General features: G+C 41.8%; 1 protein-coding gene across 1 annotated transcript in view; it reads right to left on the reverse strand.

Annotated features, from left to right (window-relative positions):
* The window catches only part of LOC127633082 (adhesion G protein-coupled receptor L4-like), a 62426-nt gene that overhangs the window by 32922 nt on the left and 10128 nt on the right, over positions 1-19376 (reverse strand). The window contains exon 5 of the mRNA XM_052111969.1: positions 4140-4210. Within this exon, the coding sequence (XP_051967929.1) occupies positions 4140-4210 (71 nt within the window). The remainder of the gene's footprint in view (positions 1-4139; positions 4211-19376) is intronic.

A 19376-nucleotide genomic window follows, 5' to 3' on the forward strand; every position in this document is an offset into this window, starting at 1 on the left:
AAGTGCAGCTTTGGGACTCTCACTGTCTGGTTCATCTTCTTTTGACCTACAGGCAGAAATTAAAATCAACAAAGCCAATTGTAAGGACTGTAAAGAGATGGACTAAAGAAGCAGAGCTGGAACTACAAGCCTGCTTTGACTGCACTGATTGGAGTGTTTTTGAAGCTGCAGCTACAGACCTGGACGAGCTCACAGATACTGTTACATCATACATCAGTTTCTGTGAGGACATGTGCATCCCTACTAGGACATTTTTATCATTCAACAATGATAAACCATGGTTCGCAGGAAAACTCAGACAGCTTTGTCATGCCAAAGTGGATGCTTACAGGGGTGGGGATAAACTCATGTATAATCAGGCCAGAAACACACTGAATAAGGAAATCAGAGTAGCTAAAAGAAGCTACTCTGATAAGCTGAAAAACAAGTTTTCAGCTAACAACCCAGCATCAGTGTGGAGTGGCCTGAAACAACTTACTAATTACAGGACTCCTACCCCAACCCTGTGGTGGACCAAAGACTGGTTGACGACCTGAATGTGTTCTACTGCAGATTCGAAAGGCCCAATCTCACACCCCAACATTTCACACAAACATTAACACCTCCTGCATTCCCCCACCTCCCCCTCCTGCTACACAACCTGCACTCAAGATCTGTGAAGACAATGTGTGCCGTGTCTTTCGGAAGCAAGTGTTCAAGGAAGGCTTCGGGCCCAGATGCGTCTCACCAGTGTGCCTTCGTTCCTGTGCTAACCAACTGGCCCCCATCTTCATAGATCTTCAGATCACTGGAGCAGTGTGTAGTCCCATGCTGCTTCAAACGCTCAATTATTATCCCTGTCCCTAAGAAACCAAAAATCACAGGGCTAAATGACTACAGACCTGTCGCCCTGACATCTGAGGTCATGAAGTCATTTGAGAGACTGGTGTTGGCCCACCTGAAGGACAAAACTGGACCCTTTCTATATCCCCTTAAATTTGCTTATCGAGCAAACAGGTCTGTGGATGATGCAGTCAACATGGGATTGCATCATGTCCTGCAACATCTGGACAGACTGGGGGGACATACGCAAGGATCGTTTTTGTGGACTTCAGCTCGGATTTTAACACAATCATCTCAGCTATTCTCCAGACTAAGTTAAACCAACTCCCTGTTCCCATGTCTTTCTGTCAGTGGATTACCAGCTTTCTGTGAAGCAGGGAAAATTCACTTCCACCACCTGTACCATCAGCACTGGTGCCCCCCATGGATGTGTGCTCTCCCCACTACTCTTCTCCCTCTACACCAATGACTGCACCACCAAGGATCCCTCTGTTAAGCTCCTGAAGTTTGCAGATGACACCACTGTCTGCATATAGAAAGGAGGTTTAACAGCTGGCTGTCTGGTGCAGTCAAAACAACCTGGAGCTGAATACGCTCAAAACGGTGGAGATGGTTGCCCCCTGCCACCCCCTTCAAGAACTATACACTTCCAGAGTGAGGAAAAAGGCTGGTAAAATCACTCTGGACCCCACTCACCCAGCCCACTACCTTTTTGAACTGTTGCCTTCTGGCCGACGCTTCAGAGCTCTGAGCACCAGAACCGTCAGGCACAGGAACAGTTTTTTCCCTCAGGCTATCCATCTCATGAACAGTTAAATTGCCCCACTGAGCAATAATTATGTGTAATACACAGTTAAGTCTATTTATATTATCCAACATATCCATTTCTGCCATTATATACATTGCACTGTACATTATTGTGGCAGGGTGGAGGGCGGGGGCGGGTTGTGATTATACACACCCGGTCCCTTATCGGGCTAATTAGGCCTCAGAGAGGGATAAAGGCCGATGGAAGATGGTGGTGAGAGGAAAGAGAGATCATTTGAGGACATGTCCATCATGTGTGTGTTAGTCTTTTGCTTCAGTTTTATATTAAACTATTATTTATATTATCAAGCCGATTCTCACCTCCTCCTTTCCATTGAACTGATTACAATAATATACTGTATTTCTTTTCTTTATATAACAGATTGTAATAGATTTGCACTACGTGTGTGTATGTATGAAGGTGTGTGTCTGAGTGTATGTATGTATATGTATAATTATTTCTTTTTATTATTCTTTTTTTAGTTTTTGTTTTTAATTATCTGTATTGCTGCTGTTTTTGTATTGTTTTTTTATTGTTGTACACTGGAAGCTCCTGTCACCAAGACAAATTCCTTATATGTGTAAGCATACTTGGCAATAAAGCTGATTCTGATACTGAGGAGCAGCTATTTCCTGTGCTAGAACTGTTCTCAGCAAGGTGAGAGGAAAAACATGTGAGAGGGATACAGTCTGTTATGTCTTTGGCATATTACACACATTAGACTTTAATGAATATAGACTGAATAAATGCTTTATACTTTAAAGCACAATGAAAAACAAAAATAAATAAGCTAAAGATGTGCTTTGTATGGTAACATCTGAATTAACTGGTTGTATTTGAGTCAAAACTATAATTTGACATCACTGAATTAACCTGAATACATTAAGTTACATCAACAAAACCAATTTCATGGGTTAGATAAGGAAGAAATAGCTTTTGTATTGTAGGTTACCACTTTTTACAATGCAGCCTAATGCTTTTTACAATCCAGCATAATGCTTTTTACAATCCATGCAGTTTTGCACATTCATGCAACACTTGCTATGCAGCCTGTTTATGTGACTATGTATATGTTATACTGTATGTGTATATAACTTAAATGCTTTCTAACAGTGGTTCTCGACTGATTATGCTTCAGGATATAGATTTTTCAACCAAGATCAAGTTACAACCCAACACAGTACCAAAATTGTTTATCATATACAAAAGTAAAAATGTCCTTCAAATGAAATTTTGGAATGTACTAATAGGGCATAAATAATTATTATGCATAGGTGCAACAATATACATAATAAGTAATTAGATGTTTTCTGAAAGTTTTTGATTTACAAATGTTTTATGCACTCAGCAGCTAATCATTCAACACATTGTAGTTGGCCTTCTGGAGCATATTGAACCTAGGCCCACGCATGCCTCACGCGCCGGCCTTGATTACGAAAATTAATAATTATTACTATATCATTCATATCATATCAATAATGACTAATATCATTACTATATTAATACCCAATGTGGTACAGATATTGCTCCTGCTCCCATTTGGAGGTCTCCAGCCTGCAGCTATACCTGCAGAAAAAAAAGTTGATCTTGTCTTTCCTACAACGTGCATCTGTATCATAATTTGTTTATTGCACCATGTGAGCAAAAACTTGTTTACAGTGCTTATGTTTCAAGTTTTTCCTATGCTGACGTAGCGCTGTTTGGGCGGAGGAAAGGTAACATATATAGCTTCAACAGCCAACTGTATTTACACTTTACTGAGATATGTTTGGGTCTCAAACCACCTCCGGGGGCAATTTGAGTGATCAGAGTTATATCCGTCTCAAATCCATCTTGGAGGGCATTTGCGCTTGGTCTTTTCATGATCGGATAGCTATCTGATCAGCAAAACGCATGAAGTGAACAAGTGTAAATACCCCCTGAATCTTTGTCAGAGCAACTATTTGCAATCCCAGAACTGATATACAGAACAACAGCACTCTTGTTTGTGTAATATTGCTTTTAAATATATTCTTATTCATTATTACGCCTTTAAAGACTAGACCTGAAATGCTTTATAATACATGGTGACCCATGAAATGCAGATAACATATGAAAAGGTGTGTTGATCGTGTACTTTCATGCATTAATCTCTTAGGGTGTAATCATAATTTGATAAGTGTTATAATGTTTTATAATTGGCTACAGTTGTTCACAAAAATATACAAGTTTAGACATGAGGTGTATTTTAAAAAACTGCAATGCATTAAGAATACCTTTATGTATTGTATACAGGCTTCATAGAAAATGTTAACATTCTTTTAGGAAGTTGGATGTAAAATGTTTAGCTCTAGCAAATATTACTTTATTTCTTCCTCTGTGATTTGCTGTGTAATAACAAACAGCTGGTTAGAAAGATGGTGTTTCTCTTTGCAGTAGCAATATTAAATTAAAAGTATTTATAGTATGTTATTACAGTAAAATTAAGAATCAAATTATTAAATTATTATTATTAAATTATGTAACTCACTGTTTCCAGTGTGTTGTTCACAGCCTCTAAAATGCATCTGTGGTCCTGATGGCAGTGCTTCCTTGGGTTTTCTGACATACAAACACAGAAACACTTAAATGCATGTATATGGAAATTGGATATTTAAAAACATACCTTCTGCAAATGTTATTTTAATATATGTACATTTTGCAGCATCTTCTGATTGCTTTTATAAACACACTATGGGGGACCAGGGCTAGTTATCACATGGGTAAGTTTTTCACAAGGGCAATATCTCAATGACTTCAAGGTTTTGAGTCAAAAGTCCAGAGGCAGAAATGCTTGTTTTCTCTGGAAGTGTTTACCTATGTTTGTTTGAAAAAACAAGTTCAAAACTGTCATAAATTACAAGGTAAAATGTGAAGAAACCTAAAAAAATGCTTGATGTGAAAGTATCTAAATTAACTGGTTTCTCGTCATATTATTTAACATTACTGAATCAATCTGAATAGGTTACAACAACAAAACTAATTTATCATGGTTATCAGGTATAAATAGCTTCTTAAGGTAAAAATTGCAGGTTACCACTTTTTACAGTGTAATATCATTTCTTTATACAATTTTTATTCTTCAGGTTTATATTCCAATATCATCATACTGTATTTATTTTAAATAGCTATGTAATAGTTTTTTAAATTATATATATATATATATATATATATATATATATATATATATATATATATATATATATATATATATATATATATAAGTGAACAGAATATATCCACACTGGCTGTTCTTTAGCTAAAATCGGTCTGTTAATACTGAAATTCATAACACTGCCTCCAGTGGCCAAAACGGTAACTGGGCATATGTGCATGTGTGATGTCCATTTATTGGGTGAAATGTCTACGGAGGGGTACCAAAAGTGAGCTTCACAGGCTGTAATACAGTGAAGAGGAATGCATATTTTGTAAACTGAACCCCATTCAGGTGCAACCCCTGAATTGTACTTGTCATTAATTACACAAACGCAATTACTTCCTGGTTTCAATGTGGGATGCGAACCAGATGGGATGCAAACCAGAGTTCTCCACACTGCTGACGCAATGCACTTCTGGTTGCATCACAAGGAAAGGCAAAGACGCTTTAGCAATGCAAAAAAGTCTGATTGGAGGTGGTGCTTGTCTTTGAGTCAGCATTATATGGCTGGTCCTTGGGTATTGGAACCCCTGTGATCAAAGGTTTTTGGAAACCTAAGCCTCAGTAAAAAAAATATATATATATTATTATATAGCATTAAAGATCAAAATATAAAACCAAATGTCATTTATTGTAAAGTATGATATCATGAGCACACTTTTAATGCAAAACATTTTACAAAAATTATTTTTTAAGGTTTTAAATTATAAAACAATAGGTATATTGTTCAAAATTTTAAAAAAAGATCATTTTTATTTGTATAGCGCCTTTCACAACACACATCGTTTCAAAGCAGCTATACAGAAGATCAGCATTAACAGAAGATAAAACTGTAACGTCTATAATGTATATGAGACATCATAGTGTAATTAGTTAAAATACGATTGTAAATTGTGTTTAAAAATAAGTAATTAAATAATTACTTATTTATAACCCCAGTGAGAAAGCCAAACGCCACTGTGGCAAGGAACACAAAACTCCATAAGATATTGGTTAATGGGAGAAAATAACCTTAGGAGAAACCAGACTCACTGTGGGGGCCAGTTCCCCTCTGGCTAATACCATGAATATAATGGCAATATTACTTATGTATAGTGCAAGTCATGGTTTAAAATTATTAAACTAACTAAGTTTTAAGGGACCATGTTTAAACATAGATTTTTTATGAACTGTAAGATTAATGACTAATGTCTTTGAATTTTATCCTGGATTAACAGCAGAAGTTCATATAGATGCATTGTCCTTGTTAATTGGCTGATGAAGGCTTTTGTTGGCAGTTGATAGTCTATGTATTCCATTTAAAGAGAGTAGTCCATCATTAGACCGAGGTGATGCAGGCAGAGATCAGTGAGGTGCAACGCTGTTCAACCTGACCGGTAATTACTGTGTGGTCCATCCTAAATCCAAGGTTCAGGCATTGGCATATGAAGTATCCCATGTCTTATGGTTGGAGTTGGCATCAGTTCATCCTCTGAAGTCCATCATAATAGATTGAAGTGATGTTTGGCTGGCACCGGCTGCATTTAGTCATCATCACACATCGACACGTAGCAGTGGAGTGCAACACGAAGCAGGAATGGAGCTGGATCCAGCCGGTTCTGGTGACTTCAGGATAGGAGTCCCAAGGTTGAGACAGGGGAACAAATAAAATAATATTAACATAGATGCTATTCAATTTATTGCAGAGTTATATATCATGATCAATATTTCTGGTTCCCACAGACCAAACTAAAGCAGCCTAATTGTGGGTTTTAGGATAAATTAGGTGTATGCCTGGCTTAACTAGATTAGTCTAGACTTAAACTGAGAGAGTGTGTCTGCATCTCGAACAGTGTTAGGGAGACTATTCCATAGTTTAGTGGCCAAATATGAAAAGGATCTACCTCCTTTTGTGGATTTTGATATTCTAGGAACTATTAACAGGCCAGAATTTTGCAATTGTAATGAACGTGATGGAATTTAGCGTGGTAGAAGGTTACTTACAAGTACTGTGGAGCTAGACAATTCAAAGCTTTGCAAGTAGTTAACAGAATTTTAAAATTAATCTTTCATATTCCTTGGTTCTCGTTAGCACTCTGGCTGCTGCAGTTTGAACCAATTGAAGTTTATTTATTGATCTTGCTGGACATCCTCCCAGTAATGCATTACAATAATCTAGTCTTGAGGTCATGAACGCATTAATTATTTTTCAGGTCATTGATTTTCAAAGGACAGATTGGTATCAAATATAAGACCTAAGTTCTTCACTGTTGAAGATGATGTAACTACATCCATCGAGAGTCAATTGTATTTTAGCGGCTTATTTTTAGAGGTTTTTTTGGTCCTATAATTAGTACCTCTGTTTGTCGGAAATGAGTAGAAGGAAATTTCTGACCATCCAATCTTTTATTTCATTGATACACTGCTAATTTGGAGAATTGTGAAATCTCATCAAGTTTTGAAGAAATATAAAGTTGGGTATCATCGGCATAGCAGTGGAAACTTATTCCACGATTCCTGATAGTATCTACCTGGGGAAGCATATACAAGGAGAAAAGGAGATGCCCTAAAACTGATCCCTGTGGCACTCCATACTTTACTTTTGTTTGGTTTGACAATTCCTCATTTACATCGACAAAGTGGTAGCGATCTGCTAAATAGGACCTACACTATGCTAATGCAACTCCACAAATGCCAACATAATTCTCTAGACTTTTCAAGAGAATGTTGTGATCTATCGTGTTGAATGCAGCACTAAGATCTAAAAGCACTAGAAGTGAAATGCAGCCGCGATCAGATGATAAGAGCAAGTAATTTGTAACTATGATAAGTGCAGTCTCTGTACTGTGATGAGGCCTACACTGCAAAAAATGATTTTCTAGACAAGTATTTTTGTCTTGTTTTCCTGTCAAATTATCTAAACTTTCTTAAAACATGATTTATTTACTTGTCAAGCAAAATGGGATAAGATATTAAGTCTTGTTTTAAGATAAATCTGACTAAATTTTGTTTTCTCTTTAAATTAAGTTTTATTTTCTTGTTTTGAGTCTAAAGTTCACCAAATTTAGTCAGATTTATCTTAAAACAAGACTTAATATCTTATCCCATTTTTTTTGACAAGTAAATAAATCATGTTTTAAGAAAGTTTAGATAATTTGACAGGAAACCAAGACAAAAATACTTGTCTAGAAAATAATTTTTTGCAGTGTAAATCCTGACTGAAATTGTTCACGTATACACTATTTCTCAGTAAAATGAACCTACTGGATAGGATACTACCTTTTCTAGTATTTTCGACATAAACAGGAGATTTTAATTTGGTCTATAATTAGCCAGTTCTCCAGGATCATGTTGTGGTTTCTTAATAAGTGGTTTGATAACTGCCATTTTAAAGATTCTTGGGACATGTCCTAAGGTTAGCGAGGAGTTAATAATATTAAGAAGAGTTTCTGAAATTACAGGAGCTACCTCGTTTAAGAGCTTAGTTGGTATTGGATCTAACAAACATGTTGTGGCTTTTGATGTTTTGATAAGTTTTGTTAGCTCTTCATGACCAATGACAGCGAAAGATTGAAGTTGCACATGAGGAAAAGTATGAGACAATGTTTTCTGAGGTGCTATGACAGATGATTGCATAATTCAAATTTATTTCTGATTATTTCAATTTTAACTGTAAAGAAATACATTAAGTCATTACTCTTGTGTTGCAACGTAATATCTGGTTCTGTTGAGGCATAAACACCTAGGATAGTTGTGTTTTTTTTTCTACTACTTTACTAAAATATGCTGACCTGGTGCTGATATGCCTGTCTGTAGCTACAGACACCATCCTTCCATACACCACGAAATACTTCTAATTTTGTATTCTTCCACTTGTGCTCCATTGCGCTCCATGTGATTATTGTACCATGGTGTAGTGCTTATTTCTTTCATTGTCGAAACTATCAAGAGTGATAGAGAAGACTGCATTTATATTTTTTGTTATTTCATCAAGTTCTTCTGGGCTTTGGGGTTTACTGAGTGTATGAGATAGATCTGGAAGCTTATTAGTGAAGCTATCTTTAGTGGTCGAAAGAATAGTTCTACCTGAACGATAGCGGGGTGTAGATTGAGTAACATTAGCTGATTGCAGCATACAAGAGACGAGGTAATGTTCCAAGATGTCCTCGCTCTGCTGCAGAATTTCTATATTATCAACAAAAACTCCATATGACAGAATTAAATTTAGCGTGTGATTTTGGTGATGAGTTGGTTCTGTTACATTTTGTCTGACTCCAAGAGAATTGAGAATATCGATAAATGCTAATCCCAATGTATCATTTTCATTATCTATGTGAATGTTGAAGTCACCAACAATTAAAGCTCTATCTACAGTAACTACAAGATCTGATAAAAAAATTTATCAAATTCAACAAGGAAATCAGAATAAGGCCTGAGTGATCTATACACTGTAGCAAGGGTAAAAGGCGACATTGTTTTTTTATTTATATCTGACTGTGTAACATAAGTCATTAAGAATTATTAGTTCAAAAGACTTACATTTATATCCTGTCCTCTGAGTAACACCAAAAACTTCACTGTAAATTGCCAGGCTCATGTTTATAACAATAACCTGAGGGAGTAGATTCATTTAAACTAATATATTCATCTGGTTTAAGCCAGGTTTCAGTCAAACAGAGTGCAACCAAACTATGATCTGTAATAATTTAATTAACAATTAGTGCTTTGGTAGAAAGAGATCTAATGTTTAGTAGCCCTGTTTTATATGATGTTTATCTTTAATTTGTTTGTTTTGTTCAAGTTTGACTTTAATAAAAAAAAATTCTAAATGATTTAGTGAGGGTTTTGTGGTTGGTATTTTGGGGTACAGACACATTCTCTAAGAGCTATCTAGGTGATACTGTCTCTATGTGTTGTAGTTTACAGTATGTGACTTGTGTGACGTCTCAAGGCAGCTAGCAGATGGATTAAGCAGTTTGTTTGCTTCCTGACCTGGGCCCCAGTTAGTCAAATACTATCATTATTAAGTCTATGAGCCAAGTTACTAGAGAGGAGTGCAGCACCTTCCCTGGAGGGATGGAGTCCGTCTCTCTTTAGCAGGTCAGGTCCACCCCAAAAACTTTTCCAATTGTCTATAAATCATATGCTATTCTTAAGACACCACTCAGAAATCCATCCGTTCAGTGACACTAATCTAATATAAACTTCGTCACCACGAGGAGCAGGGATGGGACCAGAGCATATTACATCGTCTAACATCATTTTTGCAAATTCACACACCTCTTTAACATTATCTTTAGTGATCTCTGACTGGCGAAGCTAAAAAAAACAATAATAAAAGTGCCAACCCATAAATACAATGTACTCATAGCCACAAGTCTAAAGAAGTTATGTTTCAAATTTGAAGATAATCTAACAAAAAATGAGGTTCCTGCAAGCTTTATTCTCTGTAAAATCGCTGACGGGGTGTACAGACTAAAATTAAGGCTCTGCCTTTCAAGACGACACAAAATCCGACTGCACTGCTTTGCTATTATGAATAAAACTATGCCGCATTTTTAAAAATAGTCTTTGGAGACAGGCTCATTTTGTTTACCAGACTCTAATATATAAGATATTTTACAACATGAATGCTGCTCAGTTTGCATAGTTTGTTGAAGAACGATGACGAAGGGTAATTCTTTCAGGTGAGATCTCATGTAAACAATGGAGAATATATCAATATGTCTCAGATTTATCACTTTTATGGACAAAAAGTGCTATTGGATGTTTTTCAATGAACACTTGTCATGGACAATTGACCCAAGTGTGGCGAACTGGATTCATTTGGCGATCGCATTTTCATAACAAACGTTTTGATATTGCATGTTTTAATTTGTTCTTCTGGACTAAACAACTAAATTGCTGTTTCTGGAGCATTGCTATCATGAAACAGAGATCGGATATCAATGTTGAACCCTTAGACCTTTTAAAAGATGTATAATTTGTTAACATTAATTACATTTATAGATGGTAAATTATATATTAAATGTAAACAGAGTGACGTCACCACTGTGTGCGGGGGAATTGCGTATCAACAGGTTAATTAGCACTTGTAAATTGTATTTGATGTCAGACGCTCTGGCACCCGAAATGCAATTAACAATAGTGGCTGGAGTCTCTATTTTCACATTCCTTACAATAGAATCACCAATAACAAGGGCACTTTCAACATTATTCTCAGTGGGTGCATCACTGAGTGGGGAGAATCGATTGAAACCCTAACAGGAACGGGAGAGAAGTATCTCTTTGCTGAGCGAGAATGCCGCCGAGACGTCACCCAAACGCCCTGCTGCGGGGCTCTACCAAAGTGTGTGTGTTGCTCTCTGTACTACTCGCATCCGAAACAGTATCTACCGGCTTCTCTTTCTCACTGACCTCCACTAGCATTCAATGCATGTCTCTAACTCATTAACCTTCTCCGTCAGCCTGACTAATTCCTTATATTTATCCCATGTGAATCCCTCAATGCTGACAGAGGAGGCTATTGTAAACATAGGACATGCAGTGCAGGAAGAAATAACATGAGTGAATGCCATGACTTACCACAATTGTTTGTGGTTGTTGGTTGTTCCAGAGTGGTGAGGGTTTGAGATCGATGTGAATCTCTCACGCAATTGATTGTTGTTGTTGGTTGTTCTTGATAAGCGGTGCTTTGAGATTGATGCAATAATCCATGGAACACAGAGGAGAAAAATGGGTGTGCACTGAAAAATGCATGCAGTTTAATCGCAATAAAAATAGAAGCGGATGTACGTGGAAAATGCATGCAGTTGAATTGCAAGAAGAGAATAATGTGGGGAAAAACCAGATGTGCACCGAAAAATGGCAGATGTTAAGGATTAAAGGCTGAAAACAGATATATAAGCGATGCTAAAAAACTAGCAGGCTAAAAACACAGACTCAAGCTAGGCGCCAGCAGCAACAGGTAAAATACACACAGATTAAATAGTAGAAAAGTGGAAAAACCTGAAACACGTGGTAAAATGACAAAGGATATAACGATGAACATATGAGAATAAGAATAAGCAATGCTAAGCAGGCTATGCAGCCTAAGCAGGCTACAAACACAAATGCTTGTGCAGTTCTGAGAAAAGTATAGCATAATTTGTGTGCCAAAGAAGGTCACTCTATTTAACAGATTTGCATAAAACTCAATCATCCATCTTCTACAGTTGGGTATCTTGTAAAAAAGTTCAAAGATGAAGGACGTATGAATGAGAACATAAAAAGACAACCATAAGATTGGACAGAATAATTGTAAAATAAAAAAATTATTTTCAAGAAACATGAGAACATGAGAATTGCAAGGTACAGCTTAGTTCACAGTCCATTATTTTTCTGATGAGTCATTTCAAATGGATCTAATGGTGGACTGTTTGTGCATAGGAATGCAGGGGAAGAATTCCAGCCACAATGCACTAAGAGCACTGCTAAGCACAGAGGGGAAAACGTCAAAGACTTGGGCCGTTTCTCTTGCAGTGGTGTCGGTGAGCTTGTGTTCATTTATGCAATCATGAAATCTGAAGTGTACTGAGGATTTCTGAATGCAGATTTTCAGAAATCAGCAAAGAAATTGCATCTTTGGATCTTTCAATAAAATAACTATCCAATGAATACCGGCCAGCTGTTGAAAGAATACTCTACAGAAAAGAAAGTTAAGGTCAGAATGATCCTCCTAGAGCCCTGACCTAAACCCAAGAGAGAAACCATGGGATGCAATTGAGAAGAACATGTCAGATTGTCAATGTACTAGTGTGGATGAACTGAAAGATTTGGTGGCTGAAACTTGGAGGAAACTTTCACCACAGCTTTTACAGAAGCTTGTTGAATGCATGCCCAGACATTGTCAAGAAGTCAAGGAGGAAAGGATTGCAAACTAAACACTAAAACACTTGAACAGTGACATTTTATAAAGCCATTGTTAAGTTTCCAACATGTTTTTGTCTTAATTTTAAACAATAGAGTATACATCTATTGTTTTATCATTTAAAACCTAACAAGATTCCTTTCGTTAAATGTTTTGCTTTAAAAGTGTGCTCATGTTATCTTTCTATACATTAATGCAATTTGGATTGATATCTTGTTCTCTAATGCAGTGGATATATTCATATTTTTTAAATGCAGCTTAAGTGTCCAAATACTTTTTGGGGCCAATGTATGCTTAATATGTTGTTAAACTGTTTGTTTGTTTAATAATTGTTTCTTATAATTTGAAAAGCTATATACTCTATAATATGCGGTTTAATGGCAAGTTCTTACTGTACTGTAATAACAAGGGTGTTTTTTTCCCATTAAGGGCCATTTTAGTGTTTCTCAAATTATACAGGGGCCATACAATTGAAATGTACGTACTAATTCCATTACGTGCTCTCATACCAATAAAAAAAATTCTATTTTATAGTTTTAAACTGCATGTAAATTATTATTATTATAAGTGTTATTGTTAAAAAAATTATTAATATTTCAATTATATATGTATATATATATATATATATATATATATATATATATATATATATATATATATATATATATATATATATATAATTGAAATATTAATACATTTTTTAACAATAACACTTATAACACTTATAGGGCTGTTAAATATATATATATATATATATATATATATATATATATATATATATATATATACATACACTCACCTAAAGGATTATTAGGAACACCATACTAATACTGTGTTTGACCCCCTTTTGCCTTCAGAACTGCCTTAATTCTACATGGCATTGATTCAACAAGTGTAACGGTTACCCTCTCTTGTCCCACTGTTGCCCTCTTGTTTTCCATCTTGTCACTTTTCACTTCTTAGTTCTCACTTTAGTCCCTTATTTAACTCCATAGTCCACCCTGTCTCGTTTCACTGTTGCCCTCTTGTTTACCATTGTTGTCACTTTTGCACTTCTTAGTTTTCACTTTAGTCCCTTATGTAATTCCATAGTCCTTGTTAGCGTTCGTATTCACTGTTCATTGTTTACACCTGCCCTTGTTAATTTGCCTTTGGTTTCTGTTAATCACCTTGTTATCTTGTTTGAGTTCTGTTCTTTCATTGGCCACCTATCCCATGTTTGTGTATTTATACCCGTGTCTTTGTTCTGTCTTTGTCGATCGTTGTTTGATGTTTGCCTGATGTTTGCGTCTCTCCCTTGTTCCCTGTTTGTCTCTACCGTGGTTACCTTATCTAGTTTATGTTTCTTTTCCCCATCGTGGGTTGTTCTTTTGTTCATTTAGTGTTTTTGTGATCAAATAAACTCAAACTGCGTTTGGATCCGCATCTCCTCGTCAGCCTCATTATTCAAACGTTACAGAACGATCGACCACCCATGGATCCAGCAGTTATACGGGCCAACTGCCGGTTGCTCAACCTTAGACAAGAAGGCCGCCCTGTTGAAGACCACATCAGCGACTTCCTCGCGCTGGCGAAGTTCACGGACTTCCCGGACTCAGCCCTGGTGGTTTTCTTCAGGGACACGTTACACGGTTCGCTCAGGGAGCGTCTACCGCCGGCAACGCTTGGGTGGACCCTCCACGACTTCCTGGAGGCGACCTTACTGGTCTGCGGCTCACCCTACACCGTGGTCTTCGCCGAGGAGGATTCCACCTCTCTCCCCACTGTGGTGACTCCCCAGTCGTCCTTGGCGCTTCCTGTCGCGCCAGCCCCACCTGTCAGCGAGCCCGTCCCCACGCCAGTCGCCTTCCACGAGCCAGCGCGCCCACTGCGTCTGCTCGAGGAGGAGAGAAGACGGGCTTCCGCCTCCGGCCGCGCCTGCCACGGTGAGCGAGCTAGAGCCCACGCATGTCACGGTGAGCGAACTAGAGCCCACGCATGTCACGGTGAGCGAGCTAGAGCCCACGCATGTCACCGTGAGCGAGCCCGAATCCTCGTCAACCACGGTAACCCAGCCAGAGCTTGTAGCCTCAGACATCAGTGAGCCAGTGCCGCTAGCCTCAACCGTCAATGAGCCAGTGCCGCAAGCCTCAGACGTCAGTGAGCCAGTGCCGCTAGCCTCAACCGTCAATGAGCCAGTGCTGCAAGCCTCAAACGTCAATGAGCCAGTGCCTGTAGCCTCGACCGTCCCTGAGCCAGCGCCTGTAGCCTCGACCGTCCCTGAGCCAGCCTGTAGCCTCGACCGTCCCTGAGCCAGCCTGTAGCCTCGACCGTCCCTGAGCCAGCGCCTGTGGCCTCGACCGTCCAAGAGCCAGTGCCAGTAGCCATGACCGTCCAAGAGCCAGTGCCCAAAGCCACGACCGTCCAAGAGCCAGTGCCAGTAGCCGTGACCGTCCAAGAGCCAGTGCCAGTAGCCGTGACCGTCCAAGAGCCAGTGCCAGAAGCCTTGACCGTCCAAGAGCCAGTGCCAGTAGCCATGACCGTCCAAGAGCCAGTGCCAGTGCCAATGGCCGTGACCGTCCAAGAGCCAGCGCTCTCGAGCCCCCTAGGGTTCCGCCTCCCAAGTCTCTCGAGCCTTCCAGGGCTCCTCCTCGAGCCTTCCAGAGCTCAGCCATCCGAGTTTCCGAGCTTTCCAGAGCTCCGCCATCCGAAGTTTCCGAGCTTTCCAGAGCTCAGCCATCCGAAGTTTCCGAGCTTTCCAGAGCTCAGCCATCCGAAGTTTCGAGCTTTCCAGAGCTCAGCCATCCGAGTTTCCCGAGCTTTCCAGAGCTCAGCCATCCGAGTTTCCCGAGCTTTCCAGAGCTCAGCCATCCGAGTTTCCCGAGCTTTCCAGAGCTCCGCCTCTCGAGCCTACCAGGGCTCCGCCTCTCAAGCCTCTCGAGCCTACCAGGGGTCCGCCCCTCAAGCCTCTCGAGCCTCCTAGGGCTCCGCCTCTCAAGTCTCTCGAGTCTTCCAGGGCTCCGTCTCTCAAGCCTCCCGAGCTTTCCAGAGCTCCGCCTCTCGAGCTTTCCAGAGCTCCACCTCTCGAGCCTTCCAGGGCTCCGTCTCTCAAGCCTCCTGAGCTTTCCAGAGCTCCGCCCTCCGAGCTTCCCAGAGCTCTGCCTCTCAAGCCTCTCGAGCCTTCCAGGGCTCTGCCTCTCAGCCCTCTTGAGCCTACCAGGGCCCCGCCCCTCAAGTCCCTCGAGCCTTCCAGGGCTCCGCCCCTCAAGTCTCTCGAGTCTTCCAGGACTCCGTCTCTCGAGCCTCCCAAGCTTTCCAGAACTCTGCCTCTCGAGCCTGCCAGGGCTCCGCCCCTCAAGCCTCTCGAGCCTGCCAGGGCTCCGCCCCTCAAGCCTCTCGAGCCTGCCAGGGCTCCGCCCCCCGAACCTCTCGAGCCTGCCACGGCTCTGCCCCCAGAGCCTCTCGAGCCTCCTGCAGCTCTGCCTACGGGGCCTCCTACGGCTCCACCTCCAGAGCCTCCGATTGCTCCGCCTCTCGATCCACTCAAGCCTTTGACGGCTCCGCCCCCAGAGCCTCTTGAGCCTCCTACGGCTCCGCCTCTCGAGCCACTCAAGCCTTCGACGGCTCCGCCCTCAGAGCCTCCCGAGCCTCCTATGGCTCCGCCTCCCGAGACTCCTCCGGCCGCCTCTCGAGCCACTCAAGCTCGATGGCACCGCCTCCCGAGCCTCCTACGGCTCCGCCCGCTCGAGCCACTCAAGCCTTCGGCGGCTCCGCCCTCAGAGCCTCCTATGGCTCCGCCTCCCGAGCCTCCTCCGGCACCGCCTCTCAAGCCACTCAAGCCTTTGGCGGCTCCACCCTCAGAGCCTCCTACGTCTCTACCCCCAGAGACTCCAGAGTCTTCCTGGTCTCCGCTCCTAGAGCCTCCCACGGTGCCGCCTACCTCGGCTCCGCATCCTGAGCCTCTTTCAGCTCCACCTCCTGAGCCTCCCGAGCCTCTCCCGGCTCCGCCTCCGAAGCCTCCATTGGCTCCGTCTTCAGAGCCTTCATCGCCCTCGCCTCCTTCGGCTCCGCCTCCTTCAATTCCTCCTCCGGAGCCTCCCGAGCCTCTCTCGGCTCCGCCTCCGAAGCCTCCATTGGCTCCGTCTTCAGAGCCTTCTTCGCCCATGCCACCTTCGGGTCCACCTCCAGTGGCTCCGCCTTCTGAGCCTTCTACACCATCGCCTCCCTTGGCTCCGCCCAACACTGTTCCGCCTCCTGACCTGCCCAAGGCCTTACCACTTGAGTCTGCCATGGCCCTGCCTAAGCCTCCTATGGCGCCGCCTCCTAAGTCTTCTATGGCTCCGCCTCCGAAGTCCTCCTTGGCTCCGCCTCACACGGCTCTGCCAGCCTCTGTCCTCTGGCCTCTCCCCAGACCTCCTGACCTAGTCCCAGTCCCGTGGCCTCTTCCCAGGCCCCCTGACCCAGTCCCTGTCCGGTGGCCTCCACCCAGGCCTCCTGACCCTGTTCCCGTCCTGTGGCCTTCCCCCAGGCCTCCTGACCCAGCTCCCAGACCACTGAAACCTGTCCCCGCCCGGTCGATACCACCCCGGCCTCCCAAACCTGTCCCTTTGTGCCCCCATGGACTGCCTGGTTGTCCCTTGTGCCCCCGTGGACTGTCTCATCTCCCTTTGTGCCCCCCGTGGACTGTCGCATCTCCTTTTGCGCCCCCGTGGACTGTCTCATTTCCCCTCGTGCCCCCCGGACTTCCTGCCTGCCCTCTGTGCCCCTTGGACTGCCTCCTTGTTCTTGTGCCCCCCTGGTCTGCCTGTCTGCCCCGGACTTCCTGCCTGCCCAGTGTTCCCCCTGGTCTGCCTGTCTACCCATGTGCCCACTTGTACTGTCTGTTAGCCCCTGGTGCCCTCATGTTGTTCTTATGGACTTTTGTCTTTTGTTGTTGTGTGTTATTTAGGATCGTCTGGTATCCGATCTTTAAAGGGGGGGCTATGTAACGGTTACCCTCTCTTGTCCCACTGTTGCCCTCTTGTTTTCCATCTTGTCACTTTTCACTTCTTAGTTCTCACTTTAGTCCCTTATTTAACTCCATAGTCCACCCTGTCTCGTTTCACTGTTGCCCTCTTGTTTACCATTGTTGTCACTTTTGCACTTCTTAGTTTTCACTTTAGTCCCTTATGTAATTCCATAGTCCTTGTTAGCGTTCAGTGTTCACTGTTCATTGTTTACACCTGCCCTTGTTAATTTGCCTTTGGTTTCTGTTAATCACCTTGTTATCTTGTTTGAGTTCTGTTCTTTCATTGGCCACCTATCCCATGTTTGTGTATTTATACCCCATGTCTTTGTTCTGTCTTTGTCGATCGTTGTTTGATGTTTGCCTGATGTTTGCGTCTCTCCCTTGTTCCCTGTTTGTCTCTACCGTGGTTACCTTATCTAGTTTATGTTTCTTTTCCCCATCGTGGGTTGTTCTTTTGTTCATTTAGTGTTTTTGTGATCAAATAAACTCAAACTGCGTTTGGATCCACATCTCCTCGTCAGCCTCATTATTCAAACGTTACAACAAGGTGCTGAAAGCATTCTTTAGAAATGTTGGCCCATATTGATAGGATAACAACATCTTGCAGTTGATAGAGATTTGTGGGATGCACATCCAGGGCACAAAGCTCCCATTCCACCACATCCCAAAGATGCTCTATTGGGTTGAGATCTGGTGACTGTGGGGGCCATTTTAGTACAGTGAACTCATTGTCATGTTCAAGAAACCAATTTGAAAGGATTCGAGCTTTGTGACATGGTGCATTATCCTGCTGGAAATAGCCATCAGAGGATGGGTTCATGGTGGCCATAAAGGGATGGACATGGTCAGAAACAATGCTCAGGTAGGCCGTGGCATTTAAACGATGCCCAATTGGCACTAAAGGGCCTAAAGGGTGCCAAGAAAACATCCCCCACACCATTACACCACCACCACCAGCCTGCACAGTGGTAACAAGGCATGAAGGATCCATGTTCACATTCTGTTTATGCCAAATTCTGACTCGACCATCTGAATGTCTCAACAGAAATCGAGACTCATCAGACCAGGCATCATTTTTCCAGTCTTCAACTGTCCAATTTTGGTGAGCTCTTGCAAATTGTAGCCTCTTTTTCCTATTTGTAGTGGAGGTGAGTGGTAGCCGGTGGGGTCTTCTTCTGTTGTAGCCCATCCGCCTCAAGGTTGTGCGTGTTGTGGCTTCACAAATGCTTTGCTGCATACCTCGGTTGTAACGAGTGGTTATTTCAGGCAAAGTTGCTCTTCTATCAGCTTGAATCAGTCGGCCCATTCTCCTCTGACCTCTAGCATCAACAAGGCATTTTCGCCCACAGGACTGCCGAATTTTGGATGTTTTTCCCTTTTCACACCATTCTTTGTAAACCCTAGAAATGGTTGTGCGTGAAAATCCCAGTAACTGAGCAGATTGTGAAATACTCAGACCGGTCCGTCTGGCACCAACAACCATGCCACGCTCAAAATTGCTTAAATCACCTTTCTTTCCCATTCTGACATTCAGTTTGGAGTTCAGGAGATTGTCTTGACCAGGACCACACCCCTAAATGCATTAAAGCAACTGCCATGTGATTTGTTGATTAGATAATTGCATTAATGAGAAATTGAACAGGTGTTCCTAATAATCCTTTAGGTGAGTGTATATATATATATATATATATATATA

Source organism: Xyrauchen texanus, chromosome 39 (assembly GCF_025860055.1).
Source record: "Xyrauchen texanus isolate HMW12.3.18 chromosome 39, RBS_HiC_50CHRs, whole genome shotgun sequence".
Taxonomy (NCBI): domain Eukaryota; kingdom Metazoa; phylum Chordata; class Actinopteri; order Cypriniformes; family Catostomidae; genus Xyrauchen; species Xyrauchen texanus.